Source organism: Syngnathoides biaculeatus, chromosome 6, assembly GCF_019802595.1.
Source record: "Syngnathoides biaculeatus isolate LvHL_M chromosome 6, ASM1980259v1, whole genome shotgun sequence".
Lineage (NCBI taxonomy): Eukaryota > Metazoa > Chordata > Actinopteri > Syngnathiformes > Syngnathidae > Syngnathoides > Syngnathoides biaculeatus.
Window position 1 is genome coordinate 8,487,627 of NC_084645.1, and position 22,938 is coordinate 8,510,564.

Genomic DNA, 22,938 nt, shown 5'->3' on the forward strand with positions numbered 1-22,938 from the left:
TATTGTTTCACATATAGCACAACATGCACTTTGTGATAACAACAAATGAAATGGTTGATATGCTGCATTAATCCTTGTGTAGTTGCCACAAGGCACTCAAGATGCTTATCAAACTGGAAGGCAGAGAATCCTGACCACATTCATAATACAGAAGCTTAACACATCCCATCAGGTTTATCTACAGTACTTGCAGGTGGAATAATTTTAGCATTTAATATTTTGATATGTATTCAGTACCCTTGGAATTGTATTTAACTGACAATTAATGCGAATGTAAATGAAACAACTGTAGTGGCAAAGAAGCACCTACTTGTCACGGACGTATTCCCCTTCTTTGTGGACTTGGTTCTCTAAAGAAAAGTTGAAATGGAAGTTCTCCACTTTCTCTTTATGGAATAACTGAAGACGGAAAAAGTTTCAGCCTAACACAAATATTCATAAACTGGTCTAATTTAACCAACTTTATACAGTGTGACTGTCAGTCTATTTCAAGTACAACATTTCACAGACATTCATATGTATTGTTCCAAAAATTTAAGAAATATAGTCTGTGTGGCACAGTACAAAATATGTTTAATGTGAATAAAAGCATTACAGGTGAAGGTTTAGATTATTGAATGCAGAGCAGTGCTAACATTACCTTGACTTTCGATTCATACTCTTCATATTGAAGGTGCTTGATCATGTCTGGGAACCACACAGATAGGCCATAGTGGCTGTGACAAAATCAGTGGGATGAAAAGTACATGTGAGTTGCTTTACTTACAGTATAAACCAATGACTGTATAGTTATAAATGCACTGAGCAACAGTGTGAGCAAACCTGAAAGCCATGCAGAACCAAATGATGCCCATGAAGAGAGTAGCAAACCTCAGCTCAACAGAAAAGAGAGATGCTATGTTCTTTAGCACCTGGGTTCAGGACACAAATGACAGAAAAATTTAATAATACTTCCCCTCCTGGAAGCTGTCCCCTTATTGTGGTGGAGGGTTTTGTGTATCCCAATGATGCCCCTGCTAGGGTCATCCATGACAAACAGGTCCAAGGTGAGGGACCAGACAAAGCGCGGCTGTAAGACTTCTATGATAAAAAACAATATGGATTATGTTTTCCCTTGCTGGAAAGTGACCGAGGCCACTCTCTCTAGCCAGGCTTGGAGGTGGGGCTCAAAGGTGAGCGCCTGGTGGCCGGGCCTGCACCCGTGGGGCCCAGCCAGGTAACGTGAATCCCCTTCCTATGGGCTTGCCACCTGTGGGAGGGGCCACAGGGGTCGGATGCAATGCGAGCTGGAAGTTGGCCGAAGGCAGGGACCTTGGAAGTCCGATTCCAAGTCGATGGAAGTCGATGGCTACAGAATCTGAGTCTAGGGACGTGGAATGTCACCCCTCTGGGAGGGAAGTAGCCCTTGTGATGTCAAGAAATGTCCTGGCTGTGCCGGTCCCTGTCCTCGCCGTAGTGATCCCCGATGTGGCACACACCTCCGCCTTGTCTCTAGTAGTTATGTCCCAGTTATATAGAACCACACGTACGGTCTGGCCTTTGCCAAATCATTGCTTCATGCCCCGTTCCCGCACTCTCGTAATCCCATTCCTGATTTCCCATGTACTGACGCCTGCCTGCCCACTGACCTGCCTCCTATACCTGACGTCCATGTTACTGCTGCTCCCGTTGACTGCCTGCCTGATCTCTGGCACTGGACTGAATAAGTGTTTCCCGAATTGCCTCTAGGTCTCCTAAGTCCTGCATTTTGGTCCAACCCCGTGTTCTGGTCGTGACAAGAGGTTTCGACTGGACATAGTTGGACTCATCTCCAAACACCGGTTGGGATCTGGTAGCAGCCCTTTTGAGAGGGTTGTGAGTCGGTAGGGAGAATACCTCAAAGACCTCCTCAATTCCACCAACACGCCGTCCCATAAAGAAGCAGAGTTTGTGTTCTCTGTGGCGGGCTCTCCTCTTTCTAGGATTGAGGTCCCCGGGGTGGTTATAAAGCTCCTCGGTGACAAGGAGTGCATGAGTTCCTGGAGTCCCTAAAGGCTCTGGATGTTGTGGGGCTGTCCTGGTTGACACGCCCTCTACAACATCGCATGGACATCGGGCTCTGGATTGGCAGACTGGGGTGGTGGTCACCTTTTTTGAAAAGGGGGACAGGAGTGTGTGTTCCAAATCCAGGGTAATCAGACTCCTCAGCCTTAGTGGTAAGGTTTATTTAGGGGTGCTGGAGAGAAAGGTCCATTGGGAAGTTGAATCCTTGATTTAGGAGGAGCAGTGTAGTTTTCATTCTGGCTGTGGAACAGTGGACTAGCTCTACACCCTCGGGGTCCATGAGACTTCATGGCAATTCGGCCCCAAGACAATCAGTGTCGGTCCACATTGCTGGCATTTCCAGTGAGGGCTGGACTCAACTAAGGGTGCCCTTTTTCACTGATTCTGTTGATAACTTTTATGGACAGAATTTCTTGGCACAGCAGTGGCGTAGAGGGGTGTAGCGAAAGAGCAAGCGTCACGGACACACCAACGTAATTTAACAAAGAGTGAAAAATTCAAGGCAGTCTGGATACTTTCTGTATCCACTGTATATAACATGAATTCAACGGGGACTTGATGATGATCTAATGGAGCCAATGGGATTGTTAGATTTTGATGGAGAAGCAACAAACACTACACGAAAATTACGCATTTCTCTTAAATTTGTTAAATCCATCTCATTTATATTCTGAAAGCAATAAGCTAATACCCAAATATTACCTCGTGAAGTATTTTATTTCCACTGAAAGCATCTCAGCTATATTCGTACAGTTTTTACATTTTTTTCCTCAAAGTTCAGCCAGACAAAAACGCCTGTTTAAAAACTGAAAAATCTTTTCTTCTTTTTGACTTACCTTAGGGACAAAATATCTTGTATTAAGTGAAAAAAACTCTGACACACAAGACGATTATGAGCTGTCATGATAAGAGCGTTTAAATAAGATCTTCCATCTTAAAACAAGTCTTTATGACTACATAGTTCAAAATTAGGGGCAAAAATAGTCAATGTGGTCTTAAAATAAGTACAGGAAGATAATTTCACGAGAAATAAGCACAAACAATTTCACAACAGAGACACACAAAAACAGATAAGTTGTGCTTGGCAATCTCAACATTACTCGATTCCATTCCAGCGGACCAATTGAATTGTTGTACGACATGAGATACAATTGTCTTTTGTCAGTACTGTGTATTACACATTAAAAAAGAGCATATAAAGATATCAAGGAAAAGCAAATTGGTATGACATACGTACCAGTTTACAGAGTGTAAGTGAGCGAACAAAACAGCGTTGCGCAGCTGTTCCCGTAGCACTTTGAATCTCAATTAACTCATCTTCTGCTGTCTTTGGTGCCTTGATGTGGGTCGCCTAAAGTTAAAAGAGAATTGTCACACCGAGCTGATGTTTGTAGAACTACCAATTCGAATTCTTTACCTTCCCCAATTGCGTAATTTTTCATTTAAACCAACTTTCAATCAGAGAACTTTAAACGACGTAACAAAACTTTTCAACAAACCCAAGAGATAGAAGAGCCCGCCTCAGAGCACCCAGATTCAACTTCCTCATGGGAAGGCGTGTTGGTGGAATTGAGGAAGTCTTCGAAGTCTTCTCCCCACCGACTCACAAAATCCAGAGTTGAGGTCAGCAGTGCCCCATCCCCACTATACACAGTGTTGATGGAGGACTGCTTCCCCCTCCTGAGATGCCGGATGGTGGACCAGAATTTCCTCAAAGCCATCTTAAAGTCGTTCTCCACGGCCTCACCAAACTCCTCTCACGCCAGGGTTTTTGTCTCAGTGGCAACCCAAGCTGCACTCTGCTTGGCCAGCCAGTACCTATCAGCTGGCTCGGGAGTCCCACAGGCCAAAAATGCCCGATAGGACTACTTCTTCAGCTTGACAGCATCCCTCACTGTTGGTGTCCACGAATGTGTTCGTGGGTTGCCGCCACGACAGTCACTGACCACTTTACGGCCACAGCTCTGGTCGGCCGCCTCACCAATGGAGGCGCGGAACATCGTCCACTCGGACTCAATGTCCCCCGCCTCTTGTGGGTCGTGAGCAAAGTTCTTTCGGAGTTGGGAGTTGAAATTCCTTCTGACACGGGAATCTGCCAGCCGTTCCGAGCAGACACTCACAATACGTTTGGGCCTGCCATGCCGGACCGGCATCTTCCACACCAATGGAGCCGACTCACCACCAAGTGCTGATCAGTTGACACCTCTGGGCCTCTCTTCACCTGAGTGTCCAAGACATGTGGTCGCAAGTCCGATGACACGACCACAAAGTCGATCATCAAACTGCGACTTAGAGTGTCCTGGTGCCAGGTGGACATGTGGAGACCCTGACAGTATGCCTGAACATGGTGTTCGTTGTGGACATTCCGTGATACGCACAGAAGACCAGTAACAGAACACCACTCGGGTTCTGACCAGGGGGGCCATTCTTCCCAATCACACCCTTCCAGGTCTCACTGTCATTGCCCACGTGGGCATTGAAGTCCCCCAGCAGAATGATGGAGTCCCCATAGGGGGGCGCTCTCCAGCACTCCCTCTAAGGACTCCAAAATGGGTGGGTACTCTGAGCTGCTGTTTGGTGCATAAGCACAAACAAATGTCAGGACCCGTCCCCATACCTGAAGGTGGAGGGAGGCTAACCTCTCATTCACCGGGGTAAACCCCAACATACATGCCCCAAGCCGGGGGGCAATAAGTATACCCACACCTACTCGGTGTCTCTCACCATGGGCAACTCCAGAGTGGAACAGAGTCAAAAACCCTCTCAAGAGGAGTGGTGCCAGAGCCCAAGCTGTGCTTAGAGGCGAGTCCGACTTTATCTAGTCGGAACTTCTCGACCTCATGCACCAACTCGGGCTCCTTCCCTGCCAAAGAGGTGACATTCCATGTCCCTGGAGCTAGTCTCTGTAGCTGGGGATCGGATTGCCAAGGTCCCCGCCTTTGGCCACCACCCAGCTCACATCACACCCGACCCATATGGCCCCTCTCACAGACGGTGAGCTCATGGGAAGGGGGACTCAGGTTACCCTTTCAGGCTGTGCCCGGCCGAGCCCCATGGGTGCAGGCCCGGCCACCAGGCGCTGGCCTTTGAGCCCCACCTCCAGGCCTGGCTCCAGGGTGGGGCCCTGGTGACCCGCGTCTGAGCAAGGGAAATGAGGATCCAATTTTTGAACTCATCATTGGGGTTTTGGAGTCGTACTTTGGTCCCTCACCAAGGACCTTTTTGCCATGGGTGACCCTACAAGGGGCATGAATTCCCAGACAACTAAGCTTCACCATATTTGCTTTGGACTCTGCACTCCACTATTTGACCTGAGCCTATAGATCTCAGAACCCTGATGGTTTTATATTTCTTTAGTATTTAGAGTATTTCATGTATTGAGGACTTAAACCATTTTGTGATTCATAGACCAGTAGCAGAATTTTAAAATCTTTTCGAAAAATTACTGGAAGCCAGTGTAAAGACTATATTTTGAGTGTGGTTAGCTCTAACCTCTTTGTTGTGGTTAGAACACAAACTGCAGCATTCTGAATGAGTTGCAGATGTTTAATACTCTTTCGCAGGAGTCCAGTCAAACAACCATTACAATAGTCAAGCCTACTTGAGATAAAAGCATGGGTGAACTTCTGATCTTCTTGGCAAATGAAAGTCTTCACTCAGGATATCACCTTCAGATGGTAGAAGACAATTTAGTAATTGCTTTGACATGATTTGATCCGGCGGCACGGTGGGGGAGCTGGTAAAGCGTCAGCCTCGCAGTTCTGGGGGCATAGGTTTGGTCCCAGCCCCGCTTGTGTGGAGCTTGCACGTTCTCCCCGTGCCTGCATGGGTTTTCTCCAGTTTCCTTCCACATCCAAAAAACATGCAACATTAATTGGACACTCTAAATTGTCCCTAGGTGTGATTGTGAGTGCAGCTGTTTGTCTCTATGTGCCCTGCTGGGAACCAGTTCAGGGTGTACCCTGCTTCCTGCCCGTTGACAGATGGGATAGGCTCCAGCACTCCCCGTGACCCTTGTGAGGATAAGTGGCAAAGAAAATGGATGGATGGATGATTTGATCCATTATCCAAGCCGCTTATCCTCACAAGTGTCACGTGAGAGCTGGAGCCTATCCCAGCTAGCTTCGAGGTAAAAGGCAGATTACAACCTGAACTGGTCACCAATCATTGGAATCATCACCATCCCATCCATCAACACCATCAATGAGCAGGTATGGATCCCACGCTGCCTGCAGCAAAGTCAGGCACGTGAACCACGACATCCCTGAAAATCTTACTAGCACCACCACTTACCACTGTCCTGTTAAGAATGCTCTCATTACCACAAACTCCAAAACGTTTTTTAAAATCTTATTTCTTTACTTTGACGAGCCCTGAGGCTAATTACATGTAAATGCTGCTTGGATATCCATCCAACTATCCATTCATCCATCCATCCATTTTCTTAGGCGTTTATCCTCACAAGGGTCGCGGGGAGTGCTGGAGCCTATCCCAGCTGTCAATGGGCAGGAGCCAGGGTCCACCCTGAACTGGTTGCCAACCAATCACAGGCACATGGAGACAGACAACAGTCACACTCACAAATACATCTCGGGGAGATTTAGAGTGTCCAATTAATGTTGCATGTTTTTGGGATGTGGGAGGAAACCGGAGTGCCCATTGAACACCCACACAGACACGAGAAGAACATGAAAAGTCCACACAGGCGGGTCCTGGATTGAACCCGGGACCTCAGAACGGTGAGGCCAACGCTTTCCAGCTGATCCACCGTGACACGTGCTTGGACATATTTTCAAGTAAAATTGTCAACACGAACCAACCAAAAGTGTAAGAATATATCATGCCTTCCCGAGAGTATGAAGGTATGATTAAATTTTTCCATCAAAGTTTTCAGTTTCGTCATTAAAACTATCTAAAATTATCTACTTCCTCTAAGGTGGTAAAAAAAAAAGAAAACGGTAAAATTGTCACGGTGATGAAAGTACGTGCTGTCTTCATTTTGCATCAGCAGAGGGTTACTATTGATGAAAGATAGAAACTTGATTGGAAGAATCTGCATTTGACTACTTGAGAGTTTTCTGTGAAAGAGCTTTAACATTGATTTTTAGTGTGTGGGTAGTCTTTATTGTTATTTTTTTATTCATTAATTTTATTTATCCATCCATCCAATTTTGAGCCACTTATCCTCTCAAGGGTTGGGGGAGTGCTGGAACCTATCCCAGCTTTCATTGGGCAGCAGGTATGGTACACGCTGAGTATAACAGGGCAACAATATTTTCATACAGGAGATATCATGCATATGGTTGCCTCTTTATTTACTCACGGTGAAAACCTTTTCTGGCTGTCCTTTGGCTCTCCAGTTGGTGTCGTGGACCTGCTTCAGAATCATCCATGCTTCATCGTGCTTAGCATTCTACACCAAAGAAAACTACAATTTTATTACTAATTTTGCACATTATGTCCATAGTTCGGTTCTTGTGTTTGTAGATCAATACAAGGATAAGAAGAAGATAAGCTCTTGTACATTGTTGCAAAATGAGTTCATTCCAGAGGCCATGCAGATTATTTAAATTTCTATAAATCATGTGAAAACATTTGCAGTTTGGAGTCCAAAAATGGTGCCAGTTTCACCTCAAGCAAGAAGCGAGGACTTTCAGGCATAAAAGTTAGTCCGGCAAGAGAGGCAATGGCAGGAAGAGCTGCAACCAGAACAAATAACCTCCAACTGTGGAACTGAAATTCTGTGCCCATACTGAACCCCCAACCTACACAAAATACAAACACACTTTTAAACTCGAGATTGTATGCAAAATTGTATTTGTCAATACAATACGATAGAAATGTTAGAATCTTACCATATCTGGGAATGATTCCCCAGGCAGTGAAAGATGCATATATTCCACCAATCATCCAGAACATACACAACCAGGACAGATGCTCTCCTCGTTTGTCCATCTGGAGGAACTCAGAGAAGTAGGAGTAGACAATCGGCACTGTGCCACCGATACTGAAAAATAGATAGAATCTTGTAATTACGACTGTTTGAACAGTTTCCCCCCTAAATAAAAACAGTGAAGAAAATTGCTTGACATACACACAATTTGCGATGAAAAATAGTGATTGAAATACAAGTCCTGAAAATGACTTGTGACAGTCATCAACAAACAACAAATCCCACTTAAACCACTTGAATACAGCTTGGCATTTTCTGTAACATTTGAATGTCTGTTTTAATGCTAACACTGTCCATGTGTTATCCATAGATAAATGGATGAATGAATTAGGTGGAAAGGTGGAGCAACTGGTTAGAGCATTGCTCTCACATTTCTGAGGACTGGGTTCAAATCCTGACCCCAACTGTGTGGAGCTTGCATGCTTTCCCGTGCTTGCATGGGTTTTCTCTTGGCACTCCAGTTTCCTCGTGTATGTTGTTACATACTTGGCCATTAAAGCTGACTCTGATTCTGGTGGAGTGGTACACTTGACTGACTTTGGTGCAGACAGCGTGGGTTCAGTTCCCACTTAGTGAGGATGAGAATCTGAGAGTCAATGGCTGTCTGTGTCTACAGTAGGTATGGAAAATTTTCATTTTTTTTTTACTCTGTTACATTGCAGGCGGCACAGTGGAGCAGCTGTTGAGGATGTTCTCCCAGTCCTACGTGGGTTTTCTCCTGGCACTCCGGTTTCCTCCCACATCCCCAAAGCATGCATTAATTGGAGACTGTAAATTGCCCCTAGGTCTGTTTGTGAGGGTGACTGTTATCTGTCTACATGTGCCCTGCGATTCGTTGGCAACGAGTTTATGGTGTACCCTGCCTCCTGCCCGATGAGAGCTGAGATTTGCTTCAGCAGCTCAGAAAATGGATGGATCTTACATTGCAGCCATTTGTTAAAATAATGCTATTCTTTTCCCTCAATGTACAGACGCCAGACAATACTGACCAAAAAAAAAAAAAAAGCTGAATTGTTGAAATTTCTTCTCATTTATGTTTGAAAAAAAGAAAAACAGAAATATCAAACAGCCATCAGTATTCAGACCCATTGCTGTGACACTCATATATAGATAAATAAATTATAACATAATAATAATAATAATATTGGGCAGCACGGTGGGGCAGCTTTAAAGCGTTGGCCTCACAGTTCTGAGGTCCCGGGTTCAATCTCGGACCCACCGCTGTGGAGTTTGCATATTCTCCCCGTGGCTGCGTGGGTCTTCTCCGGGCACTCCGGTTTCCTCCCACATCCCAAAAACATACAATATTAATTGGACACTCTAAATTGCCAATAGGTGTGATTGTTAGTACAGCTGTTTGTTTTGATGTGCCCTGCGATTGGCTGGCAACCAGTTGAGGGTGTACCCTGCCTCCTGCCCATTGACAGGTGGGATATGTTCTAGCACTCCCGCAACCCTTGTGAGGATAAGCAGCCAAGAAACTGGATGGATGAATGGATAGATGGATGGATATCCAAGCAGCATTTACATGTAATTAGCCTCAGGGCTTGCCAAAGTAAAGAAATAAGATTGATGGATGGATAATAATAACAATAATGTAAAAAAAATGAAAAATTAAACACTTTACATACCCACTGTATGTCTATGTCCTCTGTGACTGACTGGCGACCAGTTCAGGGTGTAGACTCTGCTGTAGACTGCTGTAGTCTACACCTTGAACTGGTCTCTACATTGTAGAGACTCCGGAGCCCCGTGACCCTAACTGTGTTCAAAATGGACAGAACTCCCACAAAAACGTTGATGCTACGTTAATTGGAGACTCCAAATGGCTGAAGGTATGAAAGTGAAGTGGAACTCCACACGAACCTGGACTCGCTCATCACCCTCGCCTGAGGATCGACCAGAGACTCACTCTACAGGAGAGGGTCGAAGCGCTACAGGGAGACGCACAACGGAATCTCGTACCACAGGCCGCACGCCAACTGGTCCAGGCTGCTGAGATGGAGCCCATGCAAGTTGAGGGGTTCTTCCGCCTCACCGGCCGTATGACTGTGCCATTGAATTATTGCCCGGCATCTCACGCGTGGGAGACTGTCTTCTCTTACAGGCCCAGAAAACCAAGCCATAAAGTACGATGTTGAGGAGTTGCTGGTGGCGGGCCTTATCTGACCCTCATCTTCACCTGCCGGAGCCAGCTTGTTCTTTGTCAATAATAAGGACTCAACCCTGCACCACTGTATCGACTACCGGGGTCTAAACAACATCACTGTTAAGAATAGGTATTCCCTTCCCCTAATTGCCACAGCCTTCGGCCTGCTGCAAGGGGCTCGAATTTTCACCAAATTGGACTTACGGAACGCATAGGGCAGATGGCGACGAGTGGAAAACCGCCTTCAACACGCCGAGAGGTCACTACAAATACCTGATGATGCTGTTTGGGCTCACCAATGAGCCTGCAGTGTTCCAGAATTTCATGAAAAAATGTTCTGCGCGAGATGCTGAATAAACGTGTTTTTGTCTATCATGACGATATTCTGATTTTCTCTCCAGACGAGGATTCCCACGTCGGGCACGTTCGGGCTGTGCTGGCAACTCCTGCGGCACGACCTTTATGTCAAAGCAGAAAAATGCAAATTTCACCGGCAGTCCGTCACGTTCCTGGGTTTTATTCTAGCGGAGGGGGAGATCCGCATGGACCCCAGCAAGGTCAAATCTGTTATTCAGTTGCACAGCACCATGAACCGCAAAGAGGTTCAAAGGTTCATCGGATTCGCTAACTTTTATCTGAAGTTCATTAGAAACTTCAGCTCCATAGCTGCCACGTTACATGCGCTCACCTCTCCCTACAACTCTTTTGAGTGGAACACTGCCTGCCAGACGGCCTTCAGCAATGCAAGGACGGGTTCACGTCAGCCCCGGTCCTCATCCTGACCGACCCGAAAGACAGATCGTCATTGAGGTGGACGCATCAGACTCGGTGATGGGAGCAATACTCTCCCAGAGGAGCGCCAGGGATGGAGACTACACCCCAGCACCTTCCTTTCCAAGAGGTTGACTTCGGCGGAGCGCAACTACGACGTCTGTAACCGTGAGTTGCTCATGGTCAAGACCGCTATGGTGGAGTGAAGACAATTGCTGGAGGGGTCCCAGGTTCTGTTCCTGGTACTGACGGCCCACAAAAATCTCGAGTACCTCAAGTCCGCCAAGAGGCTAAATGCCCGACAGGCCAGGTGGGCACTATTCTTTACTCATTTCCGGTTCGCATTGTCCTTCCAATCGGGACCAAGAACGACAAGCCCAATGCCCTTTCACAGAAAAAAGATAGGGAACGAGCGGAGGCTGGGCACGGCCCAATTCTCCCAGAATCCTGCTTCTTCTCTTCACGTGGGAGATTGAGACCCAAGTGAAGGAAGCGCTGAAGGACATTCCCAGCCCAGCTGGATGACCTGCCAATAGACTGTTTGCCGTGCCCCCACTGAGGGGGAAGGTGATTGACTTGGCCCAGACGAATCGAACGGTGAGTGGTGGAGCAACGTTTTTGGTGGCCTCAGAACCTCAAAAAGGACATACAAGAATTCGTTAATGCATGCCTGGTTTGTGTGGCCAACACACCCTCTCGTCAACGGGCTGTTGGGGAGCTACATGCGTTGTCCCATTGTCCCACATTATCTCTTTCACAGTGGACATGGTCCTACGATGAAAATTTCAGACCCCTCCATAATTTCTCAGTGGGAGAACTTGCATTATAGCAAGGTGTTTAGATACTTATTTTCTTCACTGTACAAAGTAGGCCAGCACGTCTGACACTCAATGAAAGGCCTCCGACTCCGGATGGAGTCCATAAAGCTGGTTCCCAGGTTCTGTGGTCCGTTCCCCATCACTCGGGTGATTAACTCGGTTGAGGTTTCTTTGAAGCTCCCCAGACAACATGTGTCTACCCGACATTCCATGTGAGCCTGCTAAAGCCGGCTCGGTCCTCCCCGTTGGTCTCTCTGGCTGATCACACTTCACCCACCCGCGTGGTTGATGGAGGCCTAGTTTTACACGGTGTGCCGGCTCCTGTCGTCCCGCCGCCGGGGGAGGGGTATCCAGTATCTGGTGGACTGGGAGGGTTATGGCCCGAGGAACGTCATGGATCCCGTTCCAGTTCATGGTCGATCCCAACCTCATCAGTGACTTTCATGCCTCCCACCCTGAGGCACCTGGGCCATCTGGGGCCAGCCGTTAAAAGGGGGGAATCCCCATACTGTCCTGCGGGTCCCTGTCCTGGCTATGCCGGTCCCCGACACAGCACACACCGGCAGAAATCAGTGAGGCGCACAACTGCGCTTTGTTCCCCATAATTAGGACAGATACAAATTGGACTCCTCATACAGTCTGGCCAGTCTCTCCTCAAGGTTCGTCTGATGAAGTGGAGAAACCCAGGTAGCTGGGCCGCCCCGCCTGTCACCCGAGGAATGCCTATGCCGGCAGAGGGAGGGCCTCTGCTTCTACTGCGGGCAGTCGGGGCACACAGTGACCCACTGTCTGGTCAAACCGGCTGGTACCTCAACCTGAACACCGACCGGGGTGCGTCTCAATCTCATTCAGGATAGTCCGGACCAAGCACTGCCAATCTTTTAAATTCTCAGCTGGTCAAAAGCATGGGTCTAAGGACCTTCACAGTAAAGTGACCCCATAAGGCTTACACGGCAAATGGCAGTTTCCTCGGTGAAATAACCCGCTGCACTCAGACGCTCACCCTGACATTTCCGTACTCACATATGGAACGCACCAGCTTCCAAGTTTTTGAAACCGTACGTCTTAACGTAATCTTGGGGAGTCCCTGGCTGAGAATACATAACTACCAAATTGGCTGGTCAACCGGACAAATCAAGTCCTGGGGAGCCAAGTCCACATGCACATGCTTCTCGTCTCAGGAAGGAAGAGGCTCCAGGAGAAGAGGCGGACCTGTCTTCAGTTCCATCCTGTTACCATGACCTGAGGGAAGTATTTTCAAAGTGTAAGGCCAAGTCGCTTCCTCCTCACATGCCGTATGACCGCTCCAAAGACCTGCTTTCCAGCTCCTCACCCCCTCGCGGGAGACTTTTCTCTCTTTCAGGTTCGGAGCATCAAGCCATGGAAGCATACGTGGAGGAGTCACTGGCCGCAGGACTGATCCAGCCCTCATTGTCACCGGGCGGGGCAGGCTTCTTTTTCATAGAAAAGAAGAAGAAGACACTGCTGCCCTTCATCAATTACCAAGGACTGAACGACATCGCCATAAAGAACAGGTACCCTCTCCCCCTCATTGCCATGACCTTCGAACTTCTGAAGTGGGCCAAGATTTTTACCAAGGTGGACTTGAGGAATGCATACCACCTGGTGGGGATAAGAGAGGGAATGAGTGGAAGACTGCTTTCAACATGCCCATGGGACATTATGAATATTTGGTGATGCCCTTCGGACTCACGAATGCACCAGCCATATTTCGTAATTTGGTCAATGATGTTTTACGTGAAATCCTTAACATATATGTTTTTGTTTACCTAGATGACATTCTGATTTTTTTTCCCCCTGGATGAAAAATCCCATGTCATGCACCTTCGTGCGGTGCTGCAACAGTTATTGTGCCACGACCTGTATGTCAAGGCTGAAAAGTGTGAGTTCCACCAACCCTCCATGTCGTTCTTTGGTTTTGTCTTGGCGGAGGGGGAGATACGCATGGTCGAGGCCATTTTTCATTGGGTTAGGTTCGCCAACTTCTACCGCAAATTCATCTGAAACTTTAGTACGGTTGTGGCCCCATTGCATGCACTAACCTCACCCCACCTGCTAGGTGGCCTTCCATAAGCTCAAGGCCAGGTTTATCTCATCTTCGGTCCTCATCTTGCCTGATCCAGACGGGCGGTTTGTCATCAAGGTTGATGCGTCAGATTCAGGGATAGGAGCGGTCCAAGGACGGAAGATTACACCCCGTGCGTTCTTATTTAAAAAAGTAACTCCAGCAGAATGAAATTACGACATAGGAGACCACAAACTTGTACCAGTCAAGACAGCGATGTCGGAATGGAGACATTGGTTTGAGGGTGGGCAAATCCTGTTCTTGGTATTAACAGAACAAAAACTTGGGATATACTACGTCAGCCAAAAGGCTTAGCGCAGGCAAGCAAGATGGGCACTCTTCTTTATGCAGTTTTGCTTTGTGATGACCTATCGCCCGAGGACAAAGAACGAGAAACCCGATGCGCTGTCGCGTGAGCATTATGGGGGAAAAACCGAGTCCAACCCTGTGCCTATCCTCCCCGTGGCTTGTTTCATCTCACTCCTCACTTGGGAAATTGAAACTCAGGTCAGAGACACATTAAAGGACTCTTAGCAGTCCTGAAGGCTGCCCCGTGGACAGGTTATATGTCTTTACCCAGCTCAGAAGAAGAGTAATTGACTGTGCCCACACCAACCGCAGAGTACAGAACAATGAGGCAGATCTGCTAAGTACTATTCAATTGTGTTTTAGCAAATTTTCAAATGTCCTTATATCTGTGCTCTTGAACTGTCGGATAAATAATGACATCATCACCTTTTCCAGAATTGTATTTGTCAAAAATGTTATTTACCTGTATGGAATGGCTGATGGAAGTGTAACATTACAGCACTGAAATTATGTGTGAAAAAATCTGAAGGCACGCAAATATCAGCAAAGGAAAAAAAAACGTGATTCTGTGTGTTAATGTGTGTGAGTTACCCAATGCCTGACAGCAGCCTGAAGAAGAGGAAGAAACCGTAGCTTTGGGCAAAGGAGGACAGGAAGACAAAAACACAGTCTATAGCTAATGCTACAACCAAACAGCGTCGACGGCCAACTTTGTCAGCGAGACCACCCCATATGAATGCTCCAACCATCATACTCAGGAAGACAATTAGACCTGCAGAGAGAAAAACAAGTATTATAATTGCGAGGTTGTCCTTAACTCCGTTGCCTAGTCCTTACTTATGCAGGGTTCGCTTGTTTTTTATTTTTTTTTAATTTATGGGGAACATTTTTCTAGTCCTCAGTAGTATAAAAATAAGTCAAGAATTGGCACCATATGAATACAATTTAATTAATTGGCTCTATGTATGATTGTGAGTGCAACTGTTGTCTGTCTTCATGTGCCCTGCGATTGGCTGGCAATCAGTTCAGGTTGTACCCTACCTCCTGCCCGATGACAGCTGGGATTGGCTCCAGCAATCCTGCGAACCTCGTGAGGATAAGCGGCTCAGAAAATGGATGGATGGATGGATGGCTTAGAAGTCACATGGCATGACATATATCGTGTGACTAATTGTGTGAGGTGCACAATTTACACATCTTGCACTTCAAACTCTTCTGATACAAGAGCATGAAAGGATGCGCACTTCATTCCTCCCACGTCTTTGTCCAATTGTCATAATGGTAAAAACATTTCTGAAATATTCATAAATTTATACATATTCATGTAAAGAATTATTTATTTTGCTCTCTGCTATTGCGTGAATGTGAAATGTTTGCCTCATCCTGGTACTTCAGCTCACAGAGCTCTCTGCTGTATTACAAAAACATGCAAAAACAGGCTCTCTTCAGTGGTGTTCAAGATAAAGACAGTTTGAGTGCCAAACTAAGAGTGTGGAAGAAGCAACAAAAAAAAAAGGAACTCAGAAGATAGATGCGTTTGTGATAGTTTTCATGGAAAAGACCTATTAAAACATCGATCCATCCATTTTCTGTACCAGTCATTCTCAATCGGATCGCAGGCGTGCTGGAGCCTATCCCAGCAGATTCTGGATGAGAGGCCGGGCACACCCGGATCTGATCGCCATCCAATCACAAGGCACCTATAAACAAACAACCACTTCCACTCACATCCACACCTAATTTCCAATGGTGAAAATAATTTTGAAGAAAAATAATTAATTTTTTTCTGATAAATAATTGACCTTTTGAAACATAACTGCTAATAATTTGAATACTAATGTACACATTGAACTGATCACTAATTAATCGCTAATCACATCTCTTATTGACAAATTGTCAGGGGCATGGCCAAACCATTGCCCTGGCGGTAACGCCTCTGGCAGCTATCACACAGCCGCTTCACATTGGATGCTAATTAGACCAGGCATTTAAGTTTTGAATGTGTCATCGGCATTTGTCAGTTTGTTGCCTTGCGTTACTGCATGTTAGATTCTCCGCTATTGTGCGTAAGTTCGCAAGCCTTGTGTAGAGCATACATTTGTCACAGCGAGTCTGTGGCTTCATTACGTTTTTGTTCATATTTCCAAGTTTTGCCTCATAGTCATCAGACCTTCCTTAAAGATTTTGGACCTTGCCTGTAGCCTCACGTTTTTGTGCTTCTGCTTTCCCGGACTGCTTAAACTGTGTATGACCACGTGTTTGGAATAAAACCACTCGCAACATGATGCCTTTGCCTGGGAGTCCTGCATTTGGGACCATGGTCATGACACAAATGACTATTCACACTTGCATTTACACCTATGGACAATTTATACTTTGATGAACCTAACATGCACATTTTCGGGATGTGGTGGGAATGTGGAGAACATTCAAACTCCATGCATAGATGTTCTGACGAAGAATCAAACTCAGATCTCCTGACCGAGAGGCCAACCGACACACAATTCTATCATATTCCCTTGAAAAAAAATCTGCGAACATTGAGTAGATGATTTAATAATAGGATATGATCAAAAGCTTTTCTTTGGTGGATGGAATATCACCATTGTTTCCAAGTGACTCAGAGAGTTGTGTGCAAATAATACATGATCTTTTTTGGGGGAAAAACAAACTGGAATGCCACACCAGTGTGCAAATGGCCATACAACAGGGGCAGATGAGGATGTGGTATTACATTATGATTCCCTTTTTTTTTAAACTGCAAACACGTGATTTAGTTCGGTGAATATATGAAAATACCTCATAACATTTCACATGAATCATAGCATTTGTGTCTAGACTCCATTTTAGAATACCTAATCACCCTCCGAAATGGTTCATGGTGGCTGCACTGCAGCAGTCTTCACTCCACCCATAGTTAAACACGTCACTTCTCCATTTCCCTTCTTCCATCCACTGCCCTGCTTATTTGTTAACACACTCTAGTTGTCATTATCCCCCAGACGCATGTGCAGATGCACTTGACATCTATTTGCTTTTTGTTGTTTCTGCTGCTGTTCATTGTTATTTCTTGCTCTTCTACCACAGGGGTTTGTTTGGTTACTTCACCCTTTTCCCCACTAAATTAATTTTACAAAGATCAGATGTACAAATAAAAGATTTCACTTCGAACCATACCTTACCTAACCTGTAAAAGACAAATGATCAACTTGAGGATGCCTTTGTTATGCAGAGGGAACGCAAAACAGGCACAGCATGCAATCTCCTGCCAGCAAGCTGATTCCTTTCTGGTCCCCACTGCCAAACTGGCTAACCTGACTCACAAGGTAGTTTGAGTTTTTACTGCATAAAGAAGGCTCTACATTATTGTCATTCATTTATAAGTACTGTACCGATGTGTCCCAAAACAGAGAGACAGGATCTGATTTTAAGTGTGACTACTGTCTGTCTCCATGTGCCCTGTGAGTGGCTGGCAACCAGTTCAGGGTGTGCCTTTGGGCAGGCACAATGACCGTTGGGATTGGCTGTAGCACCCTCATGAGGATAAGCAGCTCAGAAAATTGATTGATGGATTAAACACAATAGCATGGTGATTGACACATTACCACATCCACCGCAGTGTTCTTAGGACCTGGGTTAAAATCCAGGCTCATTTGTGAGTTGTTTTCATGTTCTACCTTTGCTTGCATGAGGTACTCTAGTTTCCTAACACACCCCAAAAACATGCCTGGGAGGTAGAGCGAAGTCTCTAAATTGGCCATTAGTGTGAATGGGAGTGTGAATGATTGGTTGTTTATATGTGCCTCCCGACTGGCTGGTGACCAGTTCAGGGTGTACCCCGCCTCTTGGGATAGGTTTCAGCACGCCAGCGACCCTAGTGAGGACCAGTAGAGTAGTGAGAAGAGAAGTAGAGAAAAAGAATGATCACACACCTAATATTCTTTTTTTCTTAGTATGTGGATGAAATAAGTGCTAGATCCATATGATGTTCGCATATCATATTTTGATCTGCAGTGAAAGCAGAGACTAGGTGGAGGAACAATTAACAAAGATGGAGGCACGCACTGGAAAGGAGAGAAATGAAGTAGTAGTTTAGTAGGGAGAAGAGATAGTGAGGATGGATGACTTCAAATACTTGGGGTCAACAATAAAGAGCAATGGAGAGTGTGGTAAAGAAGTGAAGAAACGGGTTCAAGTGGGGTGGAACAGTTGGCGGAAGGTGTCTGGTGTTCTATGCGACAGAAGGGTCTCTGCTCGAATGAAGGGCAAAGTTTATAAAACAGTGGTGAGGCCTGCTATGATGTACGGATTCGAGACAGTGGCACTGAAAAAACAACAAGAAGCAGAACTGGAAGTAGCAGAAATGAAAATGCTTAGGTTCTCGCTTGGAGTGAACAGGTTGGATAGGAGTAGAAAGGAGCCCATTAGAGGGACATTAAAAATTGGAAGAGCAGACTTAGATGGTTTGGACATGTTCAGAGTTGAGAGAGTGAGTATATTGGTAGAAGGGTGTTGAAGATGGAGTTGCCAGGCAAAAGAGCAAGAGGGAGACCAAAGAAAAGGTTGATGGATGTTGTGAGGGAGGAGATGAGAACAGTGGGTGCTAGAGAAGAAGATGCACGAGATAGGCTTAGATGGAAAAAGATGACACGCTGTGGCGACCCCTAACAGGACAAGCCGAAAGGAAAAGAAATGTCGGAGCCCAATCATGCTGACTTTGGGTGAGGATAACATTGCCAGTTTAGTTATGTAAGTTGTACGTTAACTAACAACTATCAAACTAACAAATATCAAAGTCTGTTACTTTTTTTTCTTCAATTGGACCAGAATCACCACACGAGGAGCAAACTTTTATTGATAAGTTTTTAAATATCTTTATGCCTCAAAAGTATTCTCTGGCAATTGACTGTCTGTTGTCGTAGCAGAGTGGCTCCAACTACCGGAGATAAATTCCTTGGGGACTTTCATACACCTGGCAAATGAAGATGATTTGGGATTTTTTTTAAGACAACACTGGAATGCAGCATCATGTGGAATCACGGATGGGGACAAAAACAAGAAGAAACACAACACAAGTTAGTACCAAAAATCAGTGAGCCACTTACCGAGCATTCCTTTCTCTGCATTGGACAGGCACAAATCCTTTTCGGCGGATGGTAGAACAAAGGCAACCACAAAACATTCGACCCCATCAGCCATCAGAGCCAGCCCGAGCACCATGAAGAGTGTCCACTGGAACTTCCCATGTCCACAATCTTCCATGATATCCTCATACTGTTCCGATAACTCCTGCAGCTCTGAGAGTGTACCGCCAGCTCGAGATTTCACCCTGAGATTGTGCAGGAAAAAAACCAATTGTTCTGTTTGAATCACTCCATACTGAGCTCATATTAACATAAACAGAATAGATTATGGAAATTGCAAAATAACTACAAAATCGACAAATAAAACTTAAATTGAGTCTGAGTGAACATAATTCCCTCACACAACTTTTTTGATAACGTCAAAATGTAGATCTAGATGTTATTACTGTACTTAATACACCATTAATTGTACATTAATTTAACTGAGGTTTACAGTGCATTTGTAAACTATTCACAACGCTTCACTTATTTCCCCCTCTAATTCTACACAAAAATTAAACTGCAACTGGCGGCACGGTGGATGACTGGTTGGAGCAGGGGTGCTCAATGCGTCGATCGCGACGGCTTGCCGAGAAAAAACAGGAAAGAAAAGTATTTTTTATTTTTTTTTAACTTTAGCGCACCGTGAACGTGCAAACAACGACAGTACAGGAAAACACGCTGCCAGTGAATACCCCCACCCCCATTTTAAGCTCTCACAAAAGAAATCTTAGCAAACATGAGTATGAATACTGCAGTAAAGAAGACAAAAACATATTACTTTCATATGGAATGGGAGGCGGACATTTTTTTTTTCGACGATGCCATTTTTGAAGTGCGTTTGCCTTATCTGCCAGTGTAGTGAATGGTGGAACAGCATTTTTTAACTGTTTATAGAAAATACGACACCAACATTCTGCCGAAAAGCAAGCTGATGATGAGAAAATTGAACGAACTAAAATCCCAATTGGCTGCATAGCAGTCACCGAAGCATCGTTTCCGAGTTCCTCACATCACACATAAAGAGGCATACCTGACTCGTTCTCCGATCTTTTAAAAATAAGGCGGAAATATTATCTTAAATAAAATCTAATAAAAATCGATTAAAATAAAACAAAAGATTAAAGTTATGTTGTGTCGTTTGGCTCATGCAGTTATGCAAGGCCCACAAACATACATTTAAACATAAAGAATCCTAAATATACTTGGTCATTCTATTTCATCATTGGTCATTCTAAAAAAAAAACAAAAAAAACGCCTCCCTCCCCCCTCGATCGCGGAGGCTAGATGCTCGAGAGTAGATCATGGAGAAAACCAATGTTAATATTTAGTACAGTAGCCTTTGTTTGCAATTACAGAGATCAAATGTTTCCTGTAGTTGTTCAACAGGTTTGCACACACTACAGGAAGGATTTTGGCCCACTCCTCCACACAGATCTTCTCTAGATCAGACAGCTTTCTGGGCTGTCACGGAGAAACATGGCGTTACAGCTCCCTCTTAAGATTTTCTATTGGGTTTAGGTTTGGAGACTGGCTAGGCAAGGCCAGGACCTTAATATACTTCTTACAGAGCCACTCCTTGCTTTTCCTGGTTGTGTGGTTCGGGTCATTGTCATGTTGAAAGACCCAGCAATGACCCATCTTCAATGGTCTGACTGAGGGAAAGAGGTTGTTCCCCCAAATCTCACAATACATGGTGGTGGTCATCCTCTCCTTAATACAGTACAGTCATCCTGTCCCATGTGCAGAAAAACACCCCCAAAGTATGATGCTACCACCCCCTTTCTTCACAGTAAGGATGGTGTTCTTGGGATGGAACTCATCATTCAACTTCCCCCAAACACGGTTAGTGGAATAGTTCAATTTTGGTCTTATCTGACCATAAAACCTTCTCCCATGACTCCTCTGTATCATCTCATCACGGATTGTCTATAACAAACACCATACTCAAGCATAAGGGTGGCCACACATACACTTACCACCAAGACACCCTAGGTCGCAATTCGAAGTCCTCACCCTACCCCTGTTAGAACCCAAACAGTGGTTTATTATTGGACTTCTGTGCTCATCATGGATTGTCCATAATGAACGTTATCTTCAAACCTAAATGTCCATACGGGCACGTGGCACCAGAACACCCTGGGTTGATGATCTACTTTCAAGAATGAACAAGATTGTGGATAAAAGCAGCAAAAATGACTTTCCTGCGCAGGTTGTCTGTGTTCTTCCTCAGAAATTGGGTGAAAAACTAGGTCATCCAAGAGGGTCTTAGAATAGAGATGCTGCCTCTCTGCATTAAAAGGAGCCAGATGATGTGACTTGGGCATCTGTTTAGGATGCCTCCCTGGTAAATGTTCCAGGCAATTAATTAGGACGTGTTGGAGGTTCTGTCTCTCAGTTGAACTGAGAACACCTCTAGATCCGTTTCTGAAGAACTGGATGAAGTGGCTGGGGAGAAGGAAGTCTAGATTCCCCTTCCTAAGATGTTGCCGGATAAGTGAAAGAAAATGGATTATTGATTGGATGAATGTTCATAAGTATTCACAGCCTTTGAACAATACAATACTTTGCTAATACATGATTTGTGGAAAATGTGAATTTATTCATTTTCAAATAACAGCATCAGAGCAAATGTGGTGTGTGAACACTTTAACGTAGTTGATATTTTCTTTGAATACCACACAAACACTTATAAGACACAATATTACATGCATTACTTTAAATTAACAAGGATTGAGCCCACTACAACTGCGTGAAATACAACATTACCAATGACATACTGTAAACAGAATGTGTTACAGTACTTATGTATGTATATCATTGTAGTTTGCTGTGGTTTTGGTGAGTCCTGTGTCTAATATTTTCCTATATATTCTCAGTAAAACTAAATACTAGAGTGATCTAACTCGTGAATCTAACTCAATTCAGATACAAATGTCCCCCAACCCGCATTGCTGACTCATAGCCAAAACAGTACCAAAATATTATGTTAGTGCTGAATGTTGTGTTCAGTGATTGCATTAGAAAAATGTCTCACCTTTCAGCTCTTTGTGTGGCCTTGACCTCATCAGGATGTGGTATACCTTGATATTCTCCTTCGTACATCTGGTCTTCTTCGTCATGACCTTCAGTTACATCACTAGCAGCATCCTCTTCCTGAGGAGGGTATTCAGCCTGGTAGCCATATCCATCATGACCACCTCCACCACCTTCATCGTATGTCCCATACCTTTCCCCTTCACTTTGGTGGTATACGTTGTTTTGGTAACAGTTGGCCATGCTGTTTCTGTGCTGAGTAATTGTACACCAAGTGGAACGTGTCCTGCCTGTGTGTTTTGTGAGAGGAGGATGCCTGACCTTTGAAGGGTAAAAACAATATGAACCTTCAGTTACAGCATGATGAGTAAATTGCTTGAAAACATGGGATTCATTGGTCACAGTTACTGCACTTGCTGCTTTCTCCTAGTGAGTGTGTGATAGGGCATGCCAGAATTTGATTTCAGATTGAAGATTCCCAATTTCAGAGGACTTCAAAAAATTGAAGAACGTGTCTCCAAAGTCCACCCCTAAAGACAGAAAAAAATATTTTGTTAATTCTCAAACCACAATGAGATTTTACCCATCTTTGGGCTACATTTATACTATGTTGGCTATGTGTATGCACCCTCAACACAGAAGACCCCATT

The 22,938-nt window shown here is 45.0% G+C and overlaps 1 protein-coding gene across 2 annotated transcripts in view; it reads right to left on the reverse strand.

Moving 5' to 3' along the window:
* Positions 1 to 22,531, reverse strand: part of LOC133501998 (synaptic vesicle glycoprotein 2B-like) — a 32,058-nt gene extending 9,527 nt beyond the window's left edge. Inside the window, exons 1-11 of one of the 2 annotated variants that reach the window (XM_061822238.1) lie at positions 22,290 to 22,531; positions 20,291 to 20,302; positions 19,235 to 19,458; positions 14,721 to 14,901; positions 7,899 to 8,050; positions 7,675 to 7,808; positions 7,367 to 7,456; positions 3,281 to 3,394; positions 823 to 911; positions 641 to 716; positions 311 to 399 (exon numbers count right to left, since the gene is read on the reverse strand). In XM_061822238.1, coding sequence (XP_061678222.1) covers positions 311 to 399; positions 641 to 716; positions 823 to 911; positions 3,281 to 3,394; positions 7,367 to 7,456; positions 7,675 to 7,808; positions 7,899 to 8,050; positions 14,721 to 14,901; positions 19,235 to 19,458; positions 20,291 to 20,302; positions 22,290 to 22,531 — 1,403 coding nt within the window. The remainder of the gene's footprint in view (positions 1 to 310; positions 400 to 640; positions 717 to 822; positions 912 to 3,280; positions 3,395 to 7,366; positions 7,457 to 7,674; positions 7,809 to 7,898; positions 8,051 to 14,720; positions 14,902 to 19,234; positions 19,459 to 20,290; positions 20,303 to 22,289) is intronic. The other variant, XM_061822237.1, reaches the window with a different exon arrangement.
* Between the last annotated feature and the right edge of the window lie 407 nt (positions 22,532 to 22,938).